Source organism: Diplodia corticola (genome assembly GCF_001883845.1).
Source record: "Diplodia corticola strain CBS 112549 chromosome Unknown scaffold1, whole genome shotgun sequence".
Taxonomy (NCBI): Eukaryota; Fungi; Ascomycota; class Dothideomycetes; order Botryosphaeriales; family Botryosphaeriaceae; genus Diplodia; species Diplodia corticola.
This window is the reverse complement of record NW_017971480.1, coordinates 800,733-818,006: the sequence shown is the minus strand read 5'-3', so window position 1 is coordinate 818,006 and position 17,274 is coordinate 800,733. Positions and strand designations below refer to the sequence as shown.

General features: G+C 56.9%; 6 protein-coding genes across 6 annotated transcripts; 3 read left to right on the top strand and 3 right to left on the bottom strand.

Annotated features, from left to right (window-relative positions):
* Positions 1 to 810: 810 nt before the first annotated feature.
* On the bottom strand, positions 811 to 2,987 carry BKCO1_1000255 (phd finger domain protein; the record flags this gene model as incomplete). The annotated part of the gene is made up of 2 exons (XM_020269632.1): positions 811 to 875; positions 932 to 2,987. 2 exons carry the CDS (start codon positions 2,985 to 2,987, stop codon positions 811 to 813), a joined length of 2,121 nt encoding a protein of 706 aa, XP_020135242.1.
* A 1,038-nt stretch (positions 2,988 to 4,025) lies between these two features.
* On the top strand, positions 4,026 to 5,720 carry BKCO1_1000254 (1-aminocyclopropane-1-carboxylate synthase; the record flags this gene model as incomplete). The annotated part of the gene is made up of 5 exons (XM_020269631.1): positions 4,026 to 4,178; positions 4,240 to 4,284; positions 4,335 to 4,360; positions 4,614 to 4,781; positions 4,844 to 5,720. 5 exons carry the CDS (start codon positions 4,026 to 4,028, stop codon positions 5,718 to 5,720), a joined length of 1,269 nt encoding a protein of 422 aa, XP_020135243.1.
* A 573-nt stretch (positions 5,721 to 6,293) lies between these two features.
* BKCO1_1000253 (3-demethylubiquinone-9 3-o-methyltransferase) lies at positions 6,294 to 6,947 on the bottom strand (the record flags this gene model as incomplete). Its single annotated transcript, XM_020269630.1, has 1 exon — positions 6,294 to 6,947. The coding sequence occupies one exon, from the start codon at positions 6,945 to 6,947 to the stop codon at positions 6,294 to 6,296; it is 654 nt and encodes a 217-aa protein (XP_020135236.1).
* A 981-nt stretch (positions 6,948 to 7,928) lies between these two features.
* BKCO1_1000252 (50s ribosomal protein 27) lies at positions 7,929 to 8,304 on the bottom strand (the record flags this gene model as incomplete). The annotated part of the gene is made up of 2 exons (XM_020269629.1): positions 7,929 to 8,054; positions 8,119 to 8,304. 2 exons carry the CDS (start codon positions 8,302 to 8,304, stop codon positions 7,929 to 7,931), a joined length of 312 nt encoding a protein of 103 aa, XP_020135237.1.
* Positions 8,305 to 8,510: 206 nt separating this feature from the next.
* Positions 8,511 to 11,441, top strand: BKCO1_1000251 (small nucleolar ribonucleoprotein complex subunit utp14; the record flags this gene model as incomplete). Its single annotated transcript, XM_020269628.1, has 1 exon — positions 8,511 to 11,441. One exon carries the CDS (start codon positions 8,511 to 8,513, stop codon positions 11,439 to 11,441), a length of 2,931 nt encoding a protein of 976 aa, XP_020135238.1.
* Positions 11,442 to 13,263: 1,822 nt separating this feature from the next.
* BKCO1_1000250 (endo-beta-glucanase engl1) lies at positions 13,264 to 16,286 on the top strand (the record flags this gene model as incomplete). Its single annotated transcript, XM_020269627.1, has 8 exons — positions 13,264 to 13,363; positions 13,462 to 13,686; positions 13,743 to 15,267; positions 15,340 to 15,486; positions 15,539 to 15,605; positions 15,657 to 15,730; positions 15,794 to 15,961; positions 16,019 to 16,286. 8 exons carry the CDS (start codon positions 13,264 to 13,266, stop codon positions 16,284 to 16,286), a joined length of 2,574 nt encoding a protein of 857 aa, XP_020135239.1.
* Between the last annotated feature and the right edge of the window lie 988 nt (positions 16,287 to 17,274).

Here is a 17,274-nt window from a genome sequence, read left to right as displayed (position 1 = left end):
CATAGGAGCAGTAGATTCCATCAGCCTTGCTCGTCCAACAAGACCAAAAACACTCCGCCTCAGTCTGGCTTTCCCTGATGTTTACGATTCATCTCGGCCATCTCTCAATGTATGCAGCCACCTCCAAGCTGTCGTTTCTGCCTTTATGCCATGCTTGCATTTATATCCTGAATCCACCGCGCTTTCTCGTGAACTCCCGCCTCAGAGTATTAAGCACGGATCCCGAGCCCTTCTAAACATCTGGACTGAATTCCAGGTGGAATGCAAAGCATCAGTAAAGTAAGCAATTGTATCCAAGCAGCGGCTGTCCAATCATCCGTTTCTAGCAGCCTCTGACGATACTACACATCATCGGAATGTAATGAGAAAGGGAAATTATGGAGAGCGGCAAAGAGCCCCCGGCCCCAGCTCATACTCGCCATGAACGCCTCGCCGCCGCTCTAAGCGCAAAGAACCCTCCACTCCCAGTATCCGCTCCGTCTCAAAGAACAACTTCCTCTCGGAATCGCCTTTCCAAATGCCAGGGCCAATCAAATAGACCTTATATTAGCGCCCGCAGAGAATAACGCCGGCCGTAGCTCTGAAGCCGTGTGAGCTGGATAAAAAGCCGATTGTCCCAGTGGAAAAGCCAAAGTCAGGCTCCTCGAAGAGCCGAGCTAGGATCATTTAGACCCGAAAAAAGAGAAAAGAAAAGGCAGTTCACCGCCAAACGACTTGATAACTCCGGAGGTGTTGACTGTGTTTGGACTCCATTCGTTTCTCATACAAAGAAACTCATAACCCTGCTGATCGCGCGGGTCACCTTCAACGTCATTGCCGGCTTCCGGGTCTTGACCGTTTCATCTTCTCTTTGCAATCGTCGCAGTACCATTTTGCTGACAACATCAAGTCAGTCATTCGATCTGTCAACATGTTTTCACGTAGAACATACCTTTCTTGTTTGGTTCCTTGGTGATGCCCACACAGGCATAGTGGAACCACTGCCTCAGGCAATCGGGATTGTCGCAGCCAATCATTTCGCCGTAACTGACGCCATTGCAGTAACAGAAGCGTTCCTGGTCACCGTCTTCGTCATCGTCTGCAATCTCCTCCTCAACATCCGGACCGGAAAGATCGCCAGCCAAACTACTCCCATCATCGGCAGTGTTCGCCTGCTGCTGGAGCGCCGATGCGCCTTTCTTATGCGACCGCTTCTGCGATTGCGTCGACGCAATTGGCGCGTTTGATTCAGAAGACGCGTGGCTGCTGCCGTTGTTTCGTGTGCTGCGGCTTCGAGCCATGGGCACATCTGAGGGGAAGCTGCCCACTACGGGTGTAGCCGTCTTCGATGTGCGCCCAGCACGGGTTACCACCGTCTGCACGGGTGTCCCAGAGCCATCTTGTGCATCTATATCCTCACGTTTCATGTTGTTTTCCGCGATTCCGCCGTTTGCTGAAGTCGGAGGCTCAGCTGTCAGGCGTGTGTTGGACGCGCCTACGGCTGGCGAAGCACGCACACCGGCTTGCTCAACCTCCGAATTCGCCGTACCGTTGACGGGGCGGTTCGATGCGGATGAAGGCGGCCGGTTTCGAGCAGCGTCTTGAACATTGGAATGGATAGAATTCGTGGCGGAGTTTTGACGGGCGCGAGAAGACTGCGGGCGATGCGCGTTTGCTCCTGCTTGGTGGAACGACCCAATCACTGGCGATGAAGGAGCTTGTGGAGACTGGGCCCCAAGTGCTTGCGTTCTGCTCGAAGCCTTAATATGTTGTGCAGAAACCGAATCAACCATCACAGGTCCATACCTCTTCTTGACGGCCGCGGGAGCCGGAGCTGCGCGAGACCTCTTCTTACCACCTTCCGCTGCCGGAGTCTCTCTTGGACTTGCGCGGCCCGGCTGGGCATTTTGCATGGCTCCACTTAACGAGCGTTCCATTACAGGCGCGGCTGCCGCGCCCTTTTCAGTCTTGCGTCGCTTGGTCGTCTGTCCTGGACCATTGCTGATTCCCAACCCAAAGAGCCTGGCGTCTGGCGGTCCGACGGGTTCGACAGCCTTCTTGCCACGGTTTGTGGGCGGTTTCTTCGCCGGTCGGCTGTCTTCGAATTCCGAGTCGACGTAATGGTTGCGGTTTCTCTGCTTGGCGAGCAACGCTTCACGTCTGGCTTCGCTCCTTGAAGCAGCCATGTCTCCTTCATGGACTGCGGCCGCGGCGGCGGCCAGATTGTTGGCAGCCGCGACTTCCCGACGCGAGCGCTCGTTGGTGGTCTTTTTCTTCTCGTCGCCATCCTTGTATGCCCAATGCGAGAAGCTGCCGTAGCGCGCCTCGAACGTGAGCTCTTCGTCAATGTGATCGAATGAGCTCTCCATGCGGCCTAATTGTTTGTCCATGGTCTGGTTGGCGCTGGAAAGCACCGCGTTTTTCTCGTCCAACATTGCGCACATTTGCGATAAGCCGTAGCGATAGCGGAGGAACAGCTCGCGACGGGCCAAAACCGAAGCCTCGTTCATGAGCTTGCCATTGTTCGCGTTCTCGACGAGGTCGTTGCCTTGCTGCTGATTGGCAGGCGTTTGGTCCTGAGTGACCGAGTCGGCAACGCTTCCGTTGGCGGTGTTATGTCCTGTTGCATTCGCAGTGTTCAGCGCTGCGAGCTGCGCCTCTCGACGCGTCGGAGCATGCAGTTGCGAAACTTGCTCGGCCAGTTTCTGAAGCTCGTCGTCAGGCTGGTGTGTCTTCGCCTCGACCTCCTTCAGCATGGAGAAGTGCTTCATGACCTCCTTCGGAAGCGCAGTAATTGTGTCTGTGAAATGTGTGATGGCTGGAAAGAAGCCGGGCGCGGCGGTGTTCGTCGAGGCATTGTCGGCGCCTCCCATGATGCCCCGAGGAGCGAAAGGCCGGGCATAGTAGTTAGCGGGTCGGGTCGCAGTGGTGCGCTGCTGTCGAGCCGACTGGCGACGGCTGGGGCCGGAGGACGATCCAGCAGGGTCGCGAATCGTGGACGCCTTCATGGTGGGCGTCAGTGGTGGCTTCACCCTCGGCGAGGATGATCGGACGCGGCGCGACGGCAGGCAAGTGTGGGTGTGGGGGTGGACGAAGCGAGTCGGCGGACGACGAGCAACGGCCCACAGCGCGCGAAGGAGAGGAGTCGCGAGAGCGACGGCGCAAAGGCGGGGCGACAGGTGAAAACGGCGCGCAGAGGGAGGAGGACGCTGCTCGCCGGTACACGACCGAGGCGGACGAGTTGCCGGGCACACGCTCGCCGAAGCGCTGAAAGTGGCCTCCACCGCCAATCCTGCGCTTATCGATAACGACGCGACAGAAAAGGGAACGCGTGACCGGGCTGCGAATGACGTACAATCCGGCACGCCCTCCATTTCCAGCACTCAGTCTCTCGGGTTTCGCTTACCCGCCGTCAGGATTCCGCCAACTATCGCCCAACATGCGCAATCGTCTGCCACGCGCCGGGCCTCCGGTTTCCCGCGTCCGGCCACGGCGATGCTGCGGATTGCCCCACGGACCATTGAGTTCTGCGCGCGTGTCGTTGCTGCACAGCGGTCCGGGCCCGGAGGGGCACAGCGAGGTTCAGCAGGAGCGGATAAGGACAGCGTTGTACGCGGAGCCTCGCACAGCGCAGGAGTCATGTAGCAGCCGGCCTCCAAGAACACGGAAGGGCCCGGCACCTGCAGCATCGCAAGAGCATGGATTTCGATTTCGACCCCGCGGATGACTCATGTGGAGTTGAGAACGGGGCCCCGGGCCAGCCCTGAAACGGCTTGCAGGTGCTTGTTGATTGGTCTGGGTTGACCTTTATATCGGATCGCGGAGGCGCTAGTGGCCGGCAGCCTTAGATGCAGTGACTGCTGAGATACGGCTTCTGTCTCACGTCGCCGAGATAATCTCGGAACACAATAGCTAGCGCAACTGCTTCCCAACTTGCGGAAAACACACCCTAGCCCTCGCCTCGCCTCGCCTCGAAGCTTCAACCGCATTACCGGCCCCAGTACTTGCCTCCAGATCACTGCTCCTCTGTGGAGCCCTCCAGAGCAATGACTCCAGGCAGCGATACGCTGTCACAACGCGGCGCTGTGTACGCGACCCCGCCGAACCCTATGGGAAACTACAAGGAGCTCCCATATGACATTTACGACCCCGAGACGAATCCCGCCGGCTACATCAATATCGGGACATCTGACAATGTCGTACTTACCATCAATGGGCATCGGATCTTCGAGCTGTTGCTAACTTTGGTCTACATTGCAGCATGCTATGGCTCCCGAGGTTTCTGCGCACCTGGACGAAAATCCCGTAGGTTGGCCTTCAAGGTCGTGCTTAATTAAATACTGACCTGGTCTCAGCTCAAACTTAGACCAGCCGAGTTCATGTATGACGAGGGTCCATTCGGATCTTTGCGACTGCGAAATGCTATGGCTCGCTACCTGGATAGGCAAGTATTTCAACCCGAGAACTGTTTACACTGCTGTTGTCCCACGCACTTGCACGCTCTTATGGCGCTGTGAACACTCATCAAGCTAAGGGGTTTCATGTATTTCTTTATCTACGAGTACTCATCTTCGCTAAAACTGTCTCCTTCGGGCTATGTGTCATGCCGATATTGTCTAACATGGTACGAGCAGATATCTCAAGCCATACAAATCTGTGAATGCAGATGATCTCTACGTCGCCAACGGTTGCGGCTCAGTTTGCGAAGCTCTGGGTTACACTATCTTCGATGAACATGACGCCTTGCTCATCCCACAACCCAGTTACGTTGGATTTCCTCACGATTTTGGTGCCAAGTCCAAGTAAGGATCATACTTCCCGCAATAGACTGTCAACCGCACCTCCTTTGACTTCTACTCTCAAGGGTTGACCTCTATCACGTCCCCTTTCACGGGACTGACCAATTCTTGCCGTCCTGTATCGCCAAGTACGAAGCTGCCCTCGCCTCTGCTACAGCATCCGGCATAAAAATCCGTGCTGTGATGCTCTGCAACCCGCACAATCCCTTGGGACGTTGCTACTCCATCGATACCATCACCGCCATCATGCGCTTCTGCAACAAGCATTGCCTCCACCTCATCTCGGACGAGATTTACGCTACTTCCATCTATGACCCTGGACCCTATTGTTCCGAACCACCCACACCGTTCACCTCCGTTCTCAGCATCGACTATGATCAGCATATCGACCCGAACCTGTTGCACGTCATGTACGGCTTGAGCAAGGATTTCGCAGCGAGCGGTATTCGCATCGGCTGCCTGCTTGTGCGGAACCGTGCGTTGATGAACGCGCTACTTGCCGTCAGCCAGTCACACTGGCCAGGTATTGCGGACCAGACCATTGGTATCTCTATGCTAGAGGACTGGGATTGGCTCGAGCGGTTCAGAAGGCTGAACGCGGAGGTGTTGGCTGAGCGAAGCTCGCTTCTGAGAAATGCTCTCGATGAGCAGGGTATACCGTATGATAGCCGTGCCAATGCGGGGTTCTTCTTGTGGGCAGACTTGCGGAAATGGTTGCCGAATGTTGATGAGAAGGGGCAGAGTGTGGAAGGATGGGAGAGTGAGAGGTTGTTGGTGAGGCTGCTGAAAGCGAAGAAAGTCATCTTAACAGCGGGTGAGGACCAGGCGGCAGAAAGCCCGGGATTTTTTCGAGTTGTTTTCAGTCAGCGGGAAGAGGTGCTCAAAGAAGGCTTGAAGAGAGTATTCAAAGTACTCAGTGAGGTTTCTGGTGGGCACGCATAATGGGGCTATTCTATAGATCAATGGACTTTCACGCTAGGCCAGCCAAATAATTCATCCAGATGGGTCTGTTTCATCTGTTGCAAGCCATTCGTAAAAAATCACTCCCTCCAAAATGCAATTCTGGGCAGCCAAAGATGGGTAGCTGAAATACGAACAAAGGTATGTAGTTAGAGCGTATGATGACGCAGACGCATCTGGATACGAAGCTTGTTCGCCTGGTACTGTAGGGTAGCCGGAGCTCATGTCCAGATACTTCCATTTACATGTCGTGCAATTATGTGCAGACGAGCGTCTCAACTGTCCATCCCCCACTGTTACAGATCAAGTGAACCGACCTCCCAAGGCGTCAACACTTCGGCTGTTTGAAGTAGTTCATCATAATGTATCATCGTGGTGGCTCCTTGTGCGCCTACCACCAGGATGCTCCTCTCGTCCTTTCGAAAAGAACGAAATAGTGCAAAAGCTTTCAGGTAGCATGAAACTTGATACTATAATACAAAATCATCGCCCAGGAAGATATACCCGCAAACGCGCCCGCCATGCTGGATAATGTCACACTATACGTGTACAGTATCAAGACACTTCGCTCTTCCTGACTGCGAAGAAATAATTCCCAAAGTTCTCGCTGCCAGGCACCTCCTTCCATCCCAGACCCGGCAGGTACATAACGCCCATGGTTCTAGGGTACTCCCATCCGACTTGCGTCGAAAACCATTTCCTCAATTCATCCTCATTGATGTACTTGTTCCAGTCGTGTGTTCCCTTCGGCACCATCCCCAGGATATCCTCCGCCGCCACAATCGTTGTCGCCCAGCTCGTCCACGTCCGCGCAATCGTCGATCCAACAAGCCATCCGCCGGGCCGCACGTGCGCCATCAGCTGCCTCAGGAACTCGGAGGGCGCGGCGACGTGCTCGACGACTTCGAAGCAGGATACGACGTCAAATCCCTCCCCATCAAGCGGCAGCTGCTCAATCGCAATGTTCTTGTACGTCAGACGGCCATCCTCCATCAGCAGCGGGTCCTGCCGCTTGTGTGTCTCGGCCACGGAAAGGACCTCGGGCGTCGGATCGATACCGAGTACGCTGGTCGTTGTGGGCTGTCGCGCCGCACTCTCGGCGAAGATGCCGCCGCCGCAGCCGACATCCAGGTAGCGCAGGCGAGGGGGTGGTGGGGTGGACTGTGAGGCCAGGCAGCGCTGGATGAAGGGGTGTCGCATCTGGTTCATGAGGTGCAGCAGTCGTGACGGGCCGTGAGGGTCCCACCAACTGGAGGCGAGGGCATTGAAGTGCGATACTTCGGTGGGGTCGACGGAGCCATGGACATGTCTGGTGGCAGGGAATGTAGAGAAGAGGGATGGTGTTGGCACAGCGAGAGGGCGATGTGCTGTGGGGAGGGAGCTCTGTCTGGAGCTGCGGAGCCTTGTTCGCACTGGTCTGGGATGCGCTGGGGGGGCGGTTACTACTGCGCGCAGGGCGCAGGCCGCTCTTCTCGAGGCCATGCTAGGTGTCGTATGAGCGATCGGTGCGAGAGGTTCCGGATGGAGGGGAATTGGCACTATGCTGTCCTCATACTGAGTGAGGTCGGGTGGACTAGGATCGACGCGAAATCAGAAGATGTCACCGATCGACGCAGGCGCCACCAGCCACACGCCCAAGCCACTCCCGCTCACCGGGATCATTGACCTCTCCACCCACGAATTTGTTTGTCGTTCCGGCTCAGCACGTCATGATTGTTTACATTCTAATCTTTTTGCTTTCCTGGTCGACTCCCAACTCGATGCTCAATCTACTTTTGCAGTTCCGCAAGGTAAGTGCAGACTATTCGTCTATCAGATTGCTTAGGTGTGCAGTGCCCTCACGATTTCAACATTGAATCCCGGTTCAGCTTTGGACAGAACTGATTTTACTCGTAGTCAGCTTTTGCGCGTCATTGTCTACTGGCCATCGACCGTGTGTGTTTTGGTCCGGACATGCTGGTGATGCTTTATCACCGTGGCCATTGGCGGCTAATACAAGGTCGTTGCAAAAGTGCCCTTGTTCAGTTGGCTTCGTCGTGCGACATCCTAAATCCTCAGGTATCAGGCCATTGGCCCGGTGATGGGTTTCCCAAACGCCTTGCAATGCCCCAAACATTCCGTGCGCTTTGCCTGGATATGCGCTTCTCTTCTGATCCAACCCCAACGGCCTCCGCATTCGACATGTCAGGCCTAGTCCTGTCCATTTTCCGCCTTCCACTTCTCGAGGTACAGCTTCCCGCTGAGCGGGCCCAGCTTGTCCGGGAAATTTCCTCTGCCGCTCGGCGGCGTGACGCGCTTGGTGACGAAAGGAGTGAGCTGCAACAGGGTCAGCGCGTACTCAATGGGCTCAATGATACGTGCAGAATAAGGGCGACCGTACGTCAAAGTCTTCGAGGTCGGGGGCAACGTATGTCCGGACCTTGGAGTAATCAACTGTGTAGCCGCCCCATTTGGTGTGTCTCCCCATTGAACCGGAACCGGTACCCTTGTAGAAACCCTTGCCGGTCTGCTTGGTGGTGAGCGTCATGCGCTTGATGCTGCGCTGCAGTGCCTGGGTGGGTTGCATGGCGACGGGTTGCGGAGGTGCTGTGCGGTGCAGTGTCGGTGGATCGAAGTCTCGCAAGTGAACGGCGAGTCGGCGCCATGCGCGAGTCAGGACCGCCGCCAAGATTTCGAGCGCACGGGCCGCACATTCTGATTTTCTGAGGCCCTGCGCTGTGAGCGGCGAAGATTTGTCCGCAGCAACGAACTTTCGCACCATTCCCGTCCAACATGGCTCGTCGAGTTGCGCGGAGCTCCGGCCCTGCTTCCAAGCCGCGCACCGCTCGCAAGAAGAACCAGAAGCGCGGCCTCGACGCCTTTACCATCGCCCAGCGAGAAGTCGGCGACACCACCAAGATTCGCCGGCACCGCCTGGGAGAAGCTGAGGACGAGAACCCCCGCCGCAAGCGTCAACGCGTCGACGATGACAACGACGACAGCGAGGATGGCGAGCGTCCTCCGAGACACCGCAGTAAATCCGCCAAAGGCCGTTTCGACGAACTGGACGTGAGCGAAGGCAGCGACTCGGAGGGCAACACTTGGCGCATGGGCGAGGTCGACGAAGACGATGATAGCGACATAGACAGCGACGAGGCCTTTGACGAGAGCGACGAGGAGAGGTTCGCTGATTTCTCGTTCCGCGGCAGCTCCACCAACAAGCCGAAGAAGAGTAAATCCAAGGCTCCGAGGCCGGTGGACGACGATGGCGACATTGACCTGGACGAGGCCGAGGAAAGCGGCGAACAGGACAGCGACGACGACTCGCTAGGATCTGAGGCTGTTGACTTGGCACAAATGCTCGACGACTACGAGGAAGAACAAAACCAAGTCAAGTCGAAAGGCAAGAAAACAAGCAGCCAGCAGCGGGACGAAAGCGACAGCGACCAGGATGGCTCGGACGAAGATGACGAGGAGGATGAGGAAAGCCAAGCCTCCGACTTCCAGATGTCCGACGGGGATGACGACGACAGAGATGAGGGCAAGCTTTCCCAACTTCAAGACTTCATCTCAACCATCTCGCAAGGCCCCGGCGGGAAGAACAAGCAAAGACGTGTAGAGGACGTTCACGAAGGCACGGCACCATCGGAATTCGGAGTCGCAGCTTCCCAGAAGCTTGATATTGGAGACCTCCTTGCTGGAACGAACGATCCCAACGCGAAAAAGATTATAAAGATGCTCAAGGACAGTAAACCGTCGAATCGCAAGGGAATCCCCGGTAAACTGGAGGCACCTCTGCCCAAACGCCAGCAGGACAAGCTAGACCGCAGCGCGGCGAACGAGAAAGCCAAGGAAACCCTCGAACGTTGGGTAGATACTGTCAAACAGAACAGAAGGGCTGAGCACATTTCGTTCCCCATCAGGGATCCTGATGCGCAGGAAGCTTTGGGTACCAAGGCTTTTCTCCCAATCTCAACTGCCAAGCCTGCCAATGATCTGGAGAGCGCTATTCAGTCCATCATGGAAGAAAGCGGTCTGTCAACAGGAAAGAAATCGGAGGAACAGATTGCTGAGTTCGAGGAGCTCCAAACAAACAAAATGCCCATCGAGGAAGTCATGGCCAGACGTGCCGAGCTTCGCAAGGCTCGGGACCTCATGTTCCGGGAGGAAGTGCGCGCCAAGCGACTGAAAAAGATCAAGTCCAAGTCTTACCGCCGTGTTCACCGAAAGGAACGGGAACGTCTTGAAGAGCAAGAGCGGCAGGCACTTGCCGAAGCTGGCGTTGATATTTCGGATGAGGAACGAGAGCGCAATGATCGTCGCAGGGCTGAGGAGCGCATGGGCGCCAAACATCGTGAGAGCAAGTGGGCGAAGGGCGTCAAGGCTACAGGTCGAGCTGCGTGGGACGACGATGCGCGCGATGGCCTGAACGAGATGGCCCGCCGCAACGAGGAACTGCGTCGCCGAATTGATGGCAAGGATGCCCAAGATGAGGACGATGGCGCGACCGACCTTAGCAGCGATAATGACGATGATGACGACTCGGATGCTCAGAGGCTGAAGCGTCAGCTGGACCGTGTCGATGCCCCGGACTCAGCTGAGGGGGGCCTTTCCAAACTTGCTGGATTGAAATTCATGCAGCGCGCCGAGGCAGCACAAAAGGCACGTAACGATGAAGACATTGAGCGTATGAGGCGGGAACTGGCTGCAGAAGATGGCGAGGACGAGGATGAGGATGACTTTGACCAGTCCCAATCCATCGGGCGAAAGGTCTTCGGCCCATCGTCGAACAAAGCAGCTCAGCCAACCAGGAAGCCTATCAGGAACGAGTTCGAAGAGCAACCTGGGTCGGACGATGAGGCAGACGCAGACGGCGAGGTAAAGATTGTGCTTGAAAACAAGAGCCAACGTTCGAAACCGCAAAAGCAACAGATCAAAAACCAAAACAGAGGGTTGAATCGCAACACGACTGTGACCAAGCAACCATCGGAGGAGCCGCAGGACAACATGTGGCTAGCGGGCCCCAGCAAGGGAGAGAAAAAGTCGAAATCCACGTCACGCCAAGCAACGTCATTTGGTTCCGGACCTACGTTAGATGTATCGGCAAGCGTTACCTCTGACAGTAACAGGCAGCCGAAGGCCAAGGCGAAGGCTACCGAAGCACTTGCCCCAACGGATGCAGATGGCTGGACAGTGGTCACTTACCGCAATCAAGAAGGGTCTGACGAGGAGGACGAGCAGGAGACGGAGAATCCCTTCGTTCTCAAAAAGGAATCATTGGTTGAAAAGGCATTTGCAGGCGACGAGGTTGCAGAGAGCTTTGAGACTGAGAAGCGTGCCATCGAAAAAGAGGAGGGTGACAAGGTCATCGACAACACATTGCCCGGATGGGGAAGCTGGGCGGGCGACGGTCTCAGCAAACGGGACAAGAAGCGGACCACGAGGCGTTTCTTGACGACGGAGAAGGGCGTGGACAAGGATAAGCGCAAGGACGCCAAGCTCAAGAATGTGATTGTGAACGAGAAGCGGGTGAAGAAAAACGCCAAGTACATGGCGTCAGCTCTGCCCTTCCCTCACGAATCCAAGCAGGTGTACGAGTCGACGCTGCGGCGACCGCTAGGCCCAGAATTCAACACCAAGCAGGTGTACCAGGACAGCACCAAGCCACGAGTCATGGTCAAGCCCGGCGTGGTCATCAGGCCTCTGTCCAAGCCGCTTGTTTAGACTTTTCTGGGCATTTCTTTTTCTTTCTGGTGGTTGGGAAGGGTTTCGCAAAGCAGGACTTGTCGCAGGGACAAGGTCCAGACGGAGAACTGCAGGGCGTTGGTCAGGGAAAACTAGAGGCAGGCAGCAGAGCTGAGCCACTGTACTGCCGAGAATGGACTTGTGGCACACATTTTGTAATGAAGTGGTCCAGATGCATGACCCAGCGAGGCCAGCCATGGTGATACAGGGTTCTCCTGCGGTGAATGTCTGACAGTAGGTTCTGGGCGGCGGCCATGGTGGCATAACAACAGGCATGGTTAATTGGGCGGTAGCAATGCTGGGGCAAGCGATCATCTGGCGTTGCTTCTTCAGGGCAGTCAACTGACGGCGGGCTCACGGTGGCGGGCCGAGGGCTCGCTGGCGGACCGGTCCCTGGCGGCGATCTGTTTGCCGGGTGCCTGGGCAGCGTGTGATCACCCCGGCCGGTTCGTCATGAGCGCGCCTCTCGTGCGGGTGTGGCACGAGTGGCTTCGGTGCCGTTTCCCGCTCGGCCATTCCCTGTCGATTCGATCGTGTGGCCCGGTGCCGAGAAACGCCGTCTGGGCACGATGGAGCGGAAGCAGAAGAGCTGGGTTGCAGCTGGAGGCAAGCCAACGCCGGCAAAGCGGCAGCTCCAGCCTGTTTGCTTGCGCAGCGCCCGGCGACGGCCCGCCTGATGATGCAAGCAGCTCCGCCGTGGCTGGCCTCTGCGGTCATGCATTGTGAGCAGAGGCAGCGATTCCCTTTTCCCTTATAAGGAGGGCAGCTTCCCGGAGTGGGCGCGAGACAGAGAACAGAGAGGTGGTTCCAGCAAGAGAGGCTCCGTGTCACCCGCAGCCATCGCCGGCCACGCCCGCATTCCGCACCCCAGCCCGCCGCGCCGGTAGCTGGCCAACCAGGGAGCGCATCGCCGGTAGGTACCTACTCGCTGCCGCCGGGGCCTGCAGTACAATGGACCAGGCGGACGACGTCTGGCGCGAGCGTGGCCATGCTAACCAGAAGCCGCAGGTGCCTGAGGCCCGGAGCAGTCATCCTCCCCCCCGGCACTCGGCCGCCCGGGTAGCTGCGCAGCCAATTTGGGCAATTTGGGCAATTTGGGCAAGTTGGGCAAGTTGGGCCGGCCCGCGAGTGAGCGTCCAGCCCTGAGCTTCTGCGTCACGCCTCAGCCCTACGCCCGGCAGCCCGCATACGTATGTCGGCTGCATCCTGCGAATAAAGGTACGGTACCACGCCCGCCCCGCCATCTTGGCTGTCTTGCCTCTCCCAACCTGCAGCTTTCTCCCGCGCGCTCTCCCTCATGCGCCCCGTCCACCTCCACATTTCCGCTGGCCTCTTGCCTGCTCCAGCTGCAATGTCTCAGTCGTTTGTTTATCTCTGTTTCTTGGCTCCCTGGGCCGCCGGTCTGCTGATGGCTTCGCCTGATTCGTGCCGCGCATCCAAAATACCATGGCTTCATCTCGCTTGAGAGTTTAGGGGTGCAGATACCCTGCCTTCCGTCTTCTTCACGCTCCGCTGCTCTCCGCACTCAGCGGCTCGCATCCCGCTTGGCCCGCCATTGCGGCTGTCTGTAGACGTATGGGCACGGGGGCTCTGCACTTTAAGAAGGCCGTGGTAGCCTCGCTCCTGGCCATGGGGGGTTCTGCGCCTCTTCTTCCTTCCTCCTTCTTGCCGTCGTCGCCCCTTCGTCCATTCCTTGTCTGCTGTTTCCTTTCTTGGCAGTAGCCGCAACAACTTCTTCTTTCTCGGCCGAGCCGCCGGCGTGGCGTCTTCATCCTCGTCTTCTTTTGCGTCCCCTACGAAAATGCTTCGCTACGTCGCGGGATCGGCTGTCTTTCTGACTGTCATGCAGTTTGCAGGCACAGTGGCGCATCCGCTGGCCGAGCCGCAGCAGCTCAAAGACAGTACGTTTTTGGCAAGCGTGACACCAACCAGTCAACAAGGCCAGGCACCAGTCCCAACCTGCAAAGACACTAACGCAAACCCTCTTGCTCTGCTTTAGGCCATCCCAACCTCCTATCGTCCACGCCCGTGATCCTCACGCCTACGGCCACTCCTACGATACCAACCGTCATTTCTACACCTTCAGTGCTGTCCATCGGCGCTACTGCTTCCCCCGTACTGCAGTCTATTGCTCCACCTTCCGAGCCTCAGCCAACCGGCATTGTCCACACCTCGCTCGAGCCTTACCCCCAAGTTACCATTGGAAATCCGTGGAATCGACTTCGTAAGTGGCCCGCCCACCTAAACGTCTCCGATATGGATACTGATGGCGCGCATCAGAACCTACTGCCGCTCCCAACATTGACGCTTGCAATTCCAACTACAGTTCGCCTCTGGCCCCTGCATATAAGCCAGACCTCAATTCCTACCCTTACGCGCCGGCCAAGATGGTGTCTTCTAATTTGTTCGTTGCCGTTCCGGGGGATTCCTCGATTCCTCAGCAAATCACACTCCGCGAGCCCCATCCCCAGGGCTTCGCTGGAATCCAAAGTGCTGGCACTACCCCCATCCAGACCAACAAGTTCTACGGCAACATGTTTCTTGGTCAGCGCAATCAGAGCGTCTGGACCCATCCGTATTCCGTCTCGCAGGCCATTGGGCAGGTACCAGCCTACAGCTATGGTCTCGCAGTCTCACACATCGACCGCTCGCAGTTTGCATTTGGCGCCGACACGCCACAAGGGAGCAAGCGCTACTTCATCTCGCCCATCGGCATTCAGTCACTGATCCTCTCTGCCACGGAGCTTGGCCCCGAGACCAATCTGACTCTCGACGCTCTGCAGGACATGTCTGTCAACGTCAATCTTGCTCCGAGGACAGGGGCTGCGCCTATCGTCACGTTTCCGCTCGTTCAGGGCATGGGTTTCGTCACCGGCATCTACAAGAACGCGCAGCCGAGCATCGCCTCTGGCGTTTTCTACCGGAACGTTAGCGGCCCCTTCCAAGTGGGAAACAGCTACAAGTACAGTATACTTCTCAATGATGGCAAGAACTGGGTCCTCTATGCCACCCCTGACAGTGGCAATGGTGCCCCAGTCCTCTCTCTGGACACCAACACCACACTCACTGGACCACAGGGCTGGAGTGGCGTCATCCAGGTGGCCAAGAACCCTGGCGGTGCAAATGGCGAAGCCATTCTCGACAACTCTGCGGGTGTTTATCCTGTTTCGGTCGACGTCTTTGGCAGTGCTAGCGGGACAACTGCTCAGTACGGATTCACTTTTGGCAAGGCGGGCAATGTCGCAAAGACCTTGTTCATGTATGCATTGCCGCACCACACGCAGAGTTTCAACAGCATCACTGCTGCGTACAAGACACCACTTGCACTGAACACAACGACCAAAGGAATCGCAACTGGCGTCACTGCGGACAGCTGGACCATGATTGAAGAGAACATCCCAATCGACATGAGCTTCGGTCCGTGGGCGCTTGGCAAAGGCAGTGTTGCTTCGATCAACTCGGCTACCATCCGGTGTGCGGTTGCCACGGCTGCTGAGACGGAGCTGCAGCAAGACATGGCCGCGCAGACGAACGTCGATTCCATGTACTTCAGTGGCAAGGGATTGGCCAAGTTTGCGACAATTGTCTACGCTGCCCGTGATCTCGCCGGTGACTCGGCCGTCGCCAGCCAGGGGCTTGAGAAGCTGAAGTCGGCATTTGAAGTGTTTGTCAACAACCAGCAGAAACATCCGCTCGTGTACGACAATTCTTGGAAGGGTGTCGTTTCCAGTGCCGGGTACACTGACCCGAATGTTGATTTCGGCAACACGTACTACAACGATCATCACTTCCACTACGGGTACCAGTAAGTAACCCAGCATGGTTTTATATACCCCCGGCGCATTTTCTAACCATTCCTCTCTCACTGTGCGTACAGTGTTTACTCGGCTGCGGTCATTGGATATTTGGATCCCTCCTGGCTCACAGAGAGGCGTGTCAACTACGTCAACATGTTGGTGAGAGACTTCGCCAACCCGATCCGGGGTAGCCGTTTCCCGTTCAGCCGTTCTTTCGATTGGTTCCAGTAAGTGACGCTGCGCGCTATGTTGCAAGGCAATGATGCTCACAAACAGCAGTGGGCACAGTTGGGCAAAGGGTCTCTTTGAGTCGGCGGACGGCAAGGATCAGGAATCGACCTCGGAGGTATGTGGATCGGAATCTTTGTGGGTCACGTGGTGCTCAACGCCTTTGTAGGACTCGTTCGCATCGTACGGCTTGAAGTTGTGGGGAAAGGTTATTGGAGATGCAAACATGGAAGCACGAGGTGAGCTTCTCCTGGCAAAAGGTCGACGGCATTGCGGGGGTGCTGACAGCGTCTTCTCCAAAGCGAGCCTCATGCTGGCCATTCAGAGTCGAACGTTCAACAACTACTTCATGATGCAGAGCACGAACGCAGTCCAACCACCGGAAATCATCGGCAACAAGGTGACGGGGATTCTATTTGAGAACAAAATCGACTGGGCTACGTACTTTAGCGATGCCTGGTGGTGCAAGCAGGGGTAGGTTGTGCAGTGGCAGGTGCGGACAGGCAGACTTGGCTAACATGAGACATGCAGCATCCACATGATTCCTGTGCACGTTCCGTCGGCATACATTCGCAAGCCGTCATTTGTGAAGGAGGAATTCAACACGTTCATGAGCAACGGTCGCATCGCACAGGCAGAGGGCGGTTGGAGAGGGCTGCTGGAGTCCAACTTGGCACTCATCGACCCGGCAGGGACGTACGATTTCTTCGCGGACCCGAACTTCGACACGGGACTTCTAGACGGCGGAGCGAGTCTGACGTGGTACCTGGCTTACACGGCAGCGCTCGCGGGGTTGTGAGAAATGACAGGTCAGACGGATCAACTTCTTCAATCACCTACGAGGCTCTCCCCCTACGAGACTTCTGTATTTCTTCTTCTTCTTCTCCTGCCGATCCTTTGTCCTAGATAGCTCCTTCTTCGCCGTCGCCATCTGTAGTAGCATTCATAGATGAGTTTTAGCAAAGTGCGATGGCCTGTTTGTTGGAGCAGGTGTGGGGATGATCGCGATCGGCGCGGAGCAGCGGGTGCAACGTCATCGAAGTCGCGAGACATTTCGACGCAGCATCCTGTGCGTGCGACTTCGGGCGGAGAACGGGAGATAAATTGGACGTCTCCACGATGCGACGTGTCGACTGCTGGCCTGCTGGCCTGCTGGCCTGGGCCGGTGCGGGCCCGTTTGACGCGATCACCTGATGTCGCGCTGAGAGGCGACGCGCATTTGACGTGCAGACGGCGGGCTGGGCAAACAGACCAGACAGACCCTGCCGCCCCACATCAACACCCACCCTCCGCCTCGCTATAGCTGTCCTCCCTCCCTCCTCCCCTCCCTCCCTCCCCCACCCCTTCCGTCCTCCTTCGGACTGGCTCATTGCGCTGCTTTTCTTTTTGTCTCCACCTGACGGCCGCACCTTCGATTGACGGGGGCCAACGTCAATTAGTGCACGTCAATCGTGACGGTCGGGGGCCTGGCACCCAAGCCCCAGGGACCAACCGAGCAGCAGCCGCCCGCGGGACACGGCTCCCCGAACGCTCCATCTTCAATTGGGTGCCGAAAGTAGGCGCATCTGTAGAAGCGCGCGTGCGCCGTACGGTAAGTCTTGCGGTTTCCCTTGCGCTCCCCTGTCAGTAGCCACCACCTCGCATCCGTGCCCTGTGGGTCGCGTGAGGACTGCTGCTCTCATCAAACCGCGACGTTGGCTTGCTTTTGGACGCTGTTTTCCTCCCTCGTCTTTGTTCACGTGCTTGGCGGCGGGTATCTGCAGGCATCTTGTAGAACGTTCGATGCC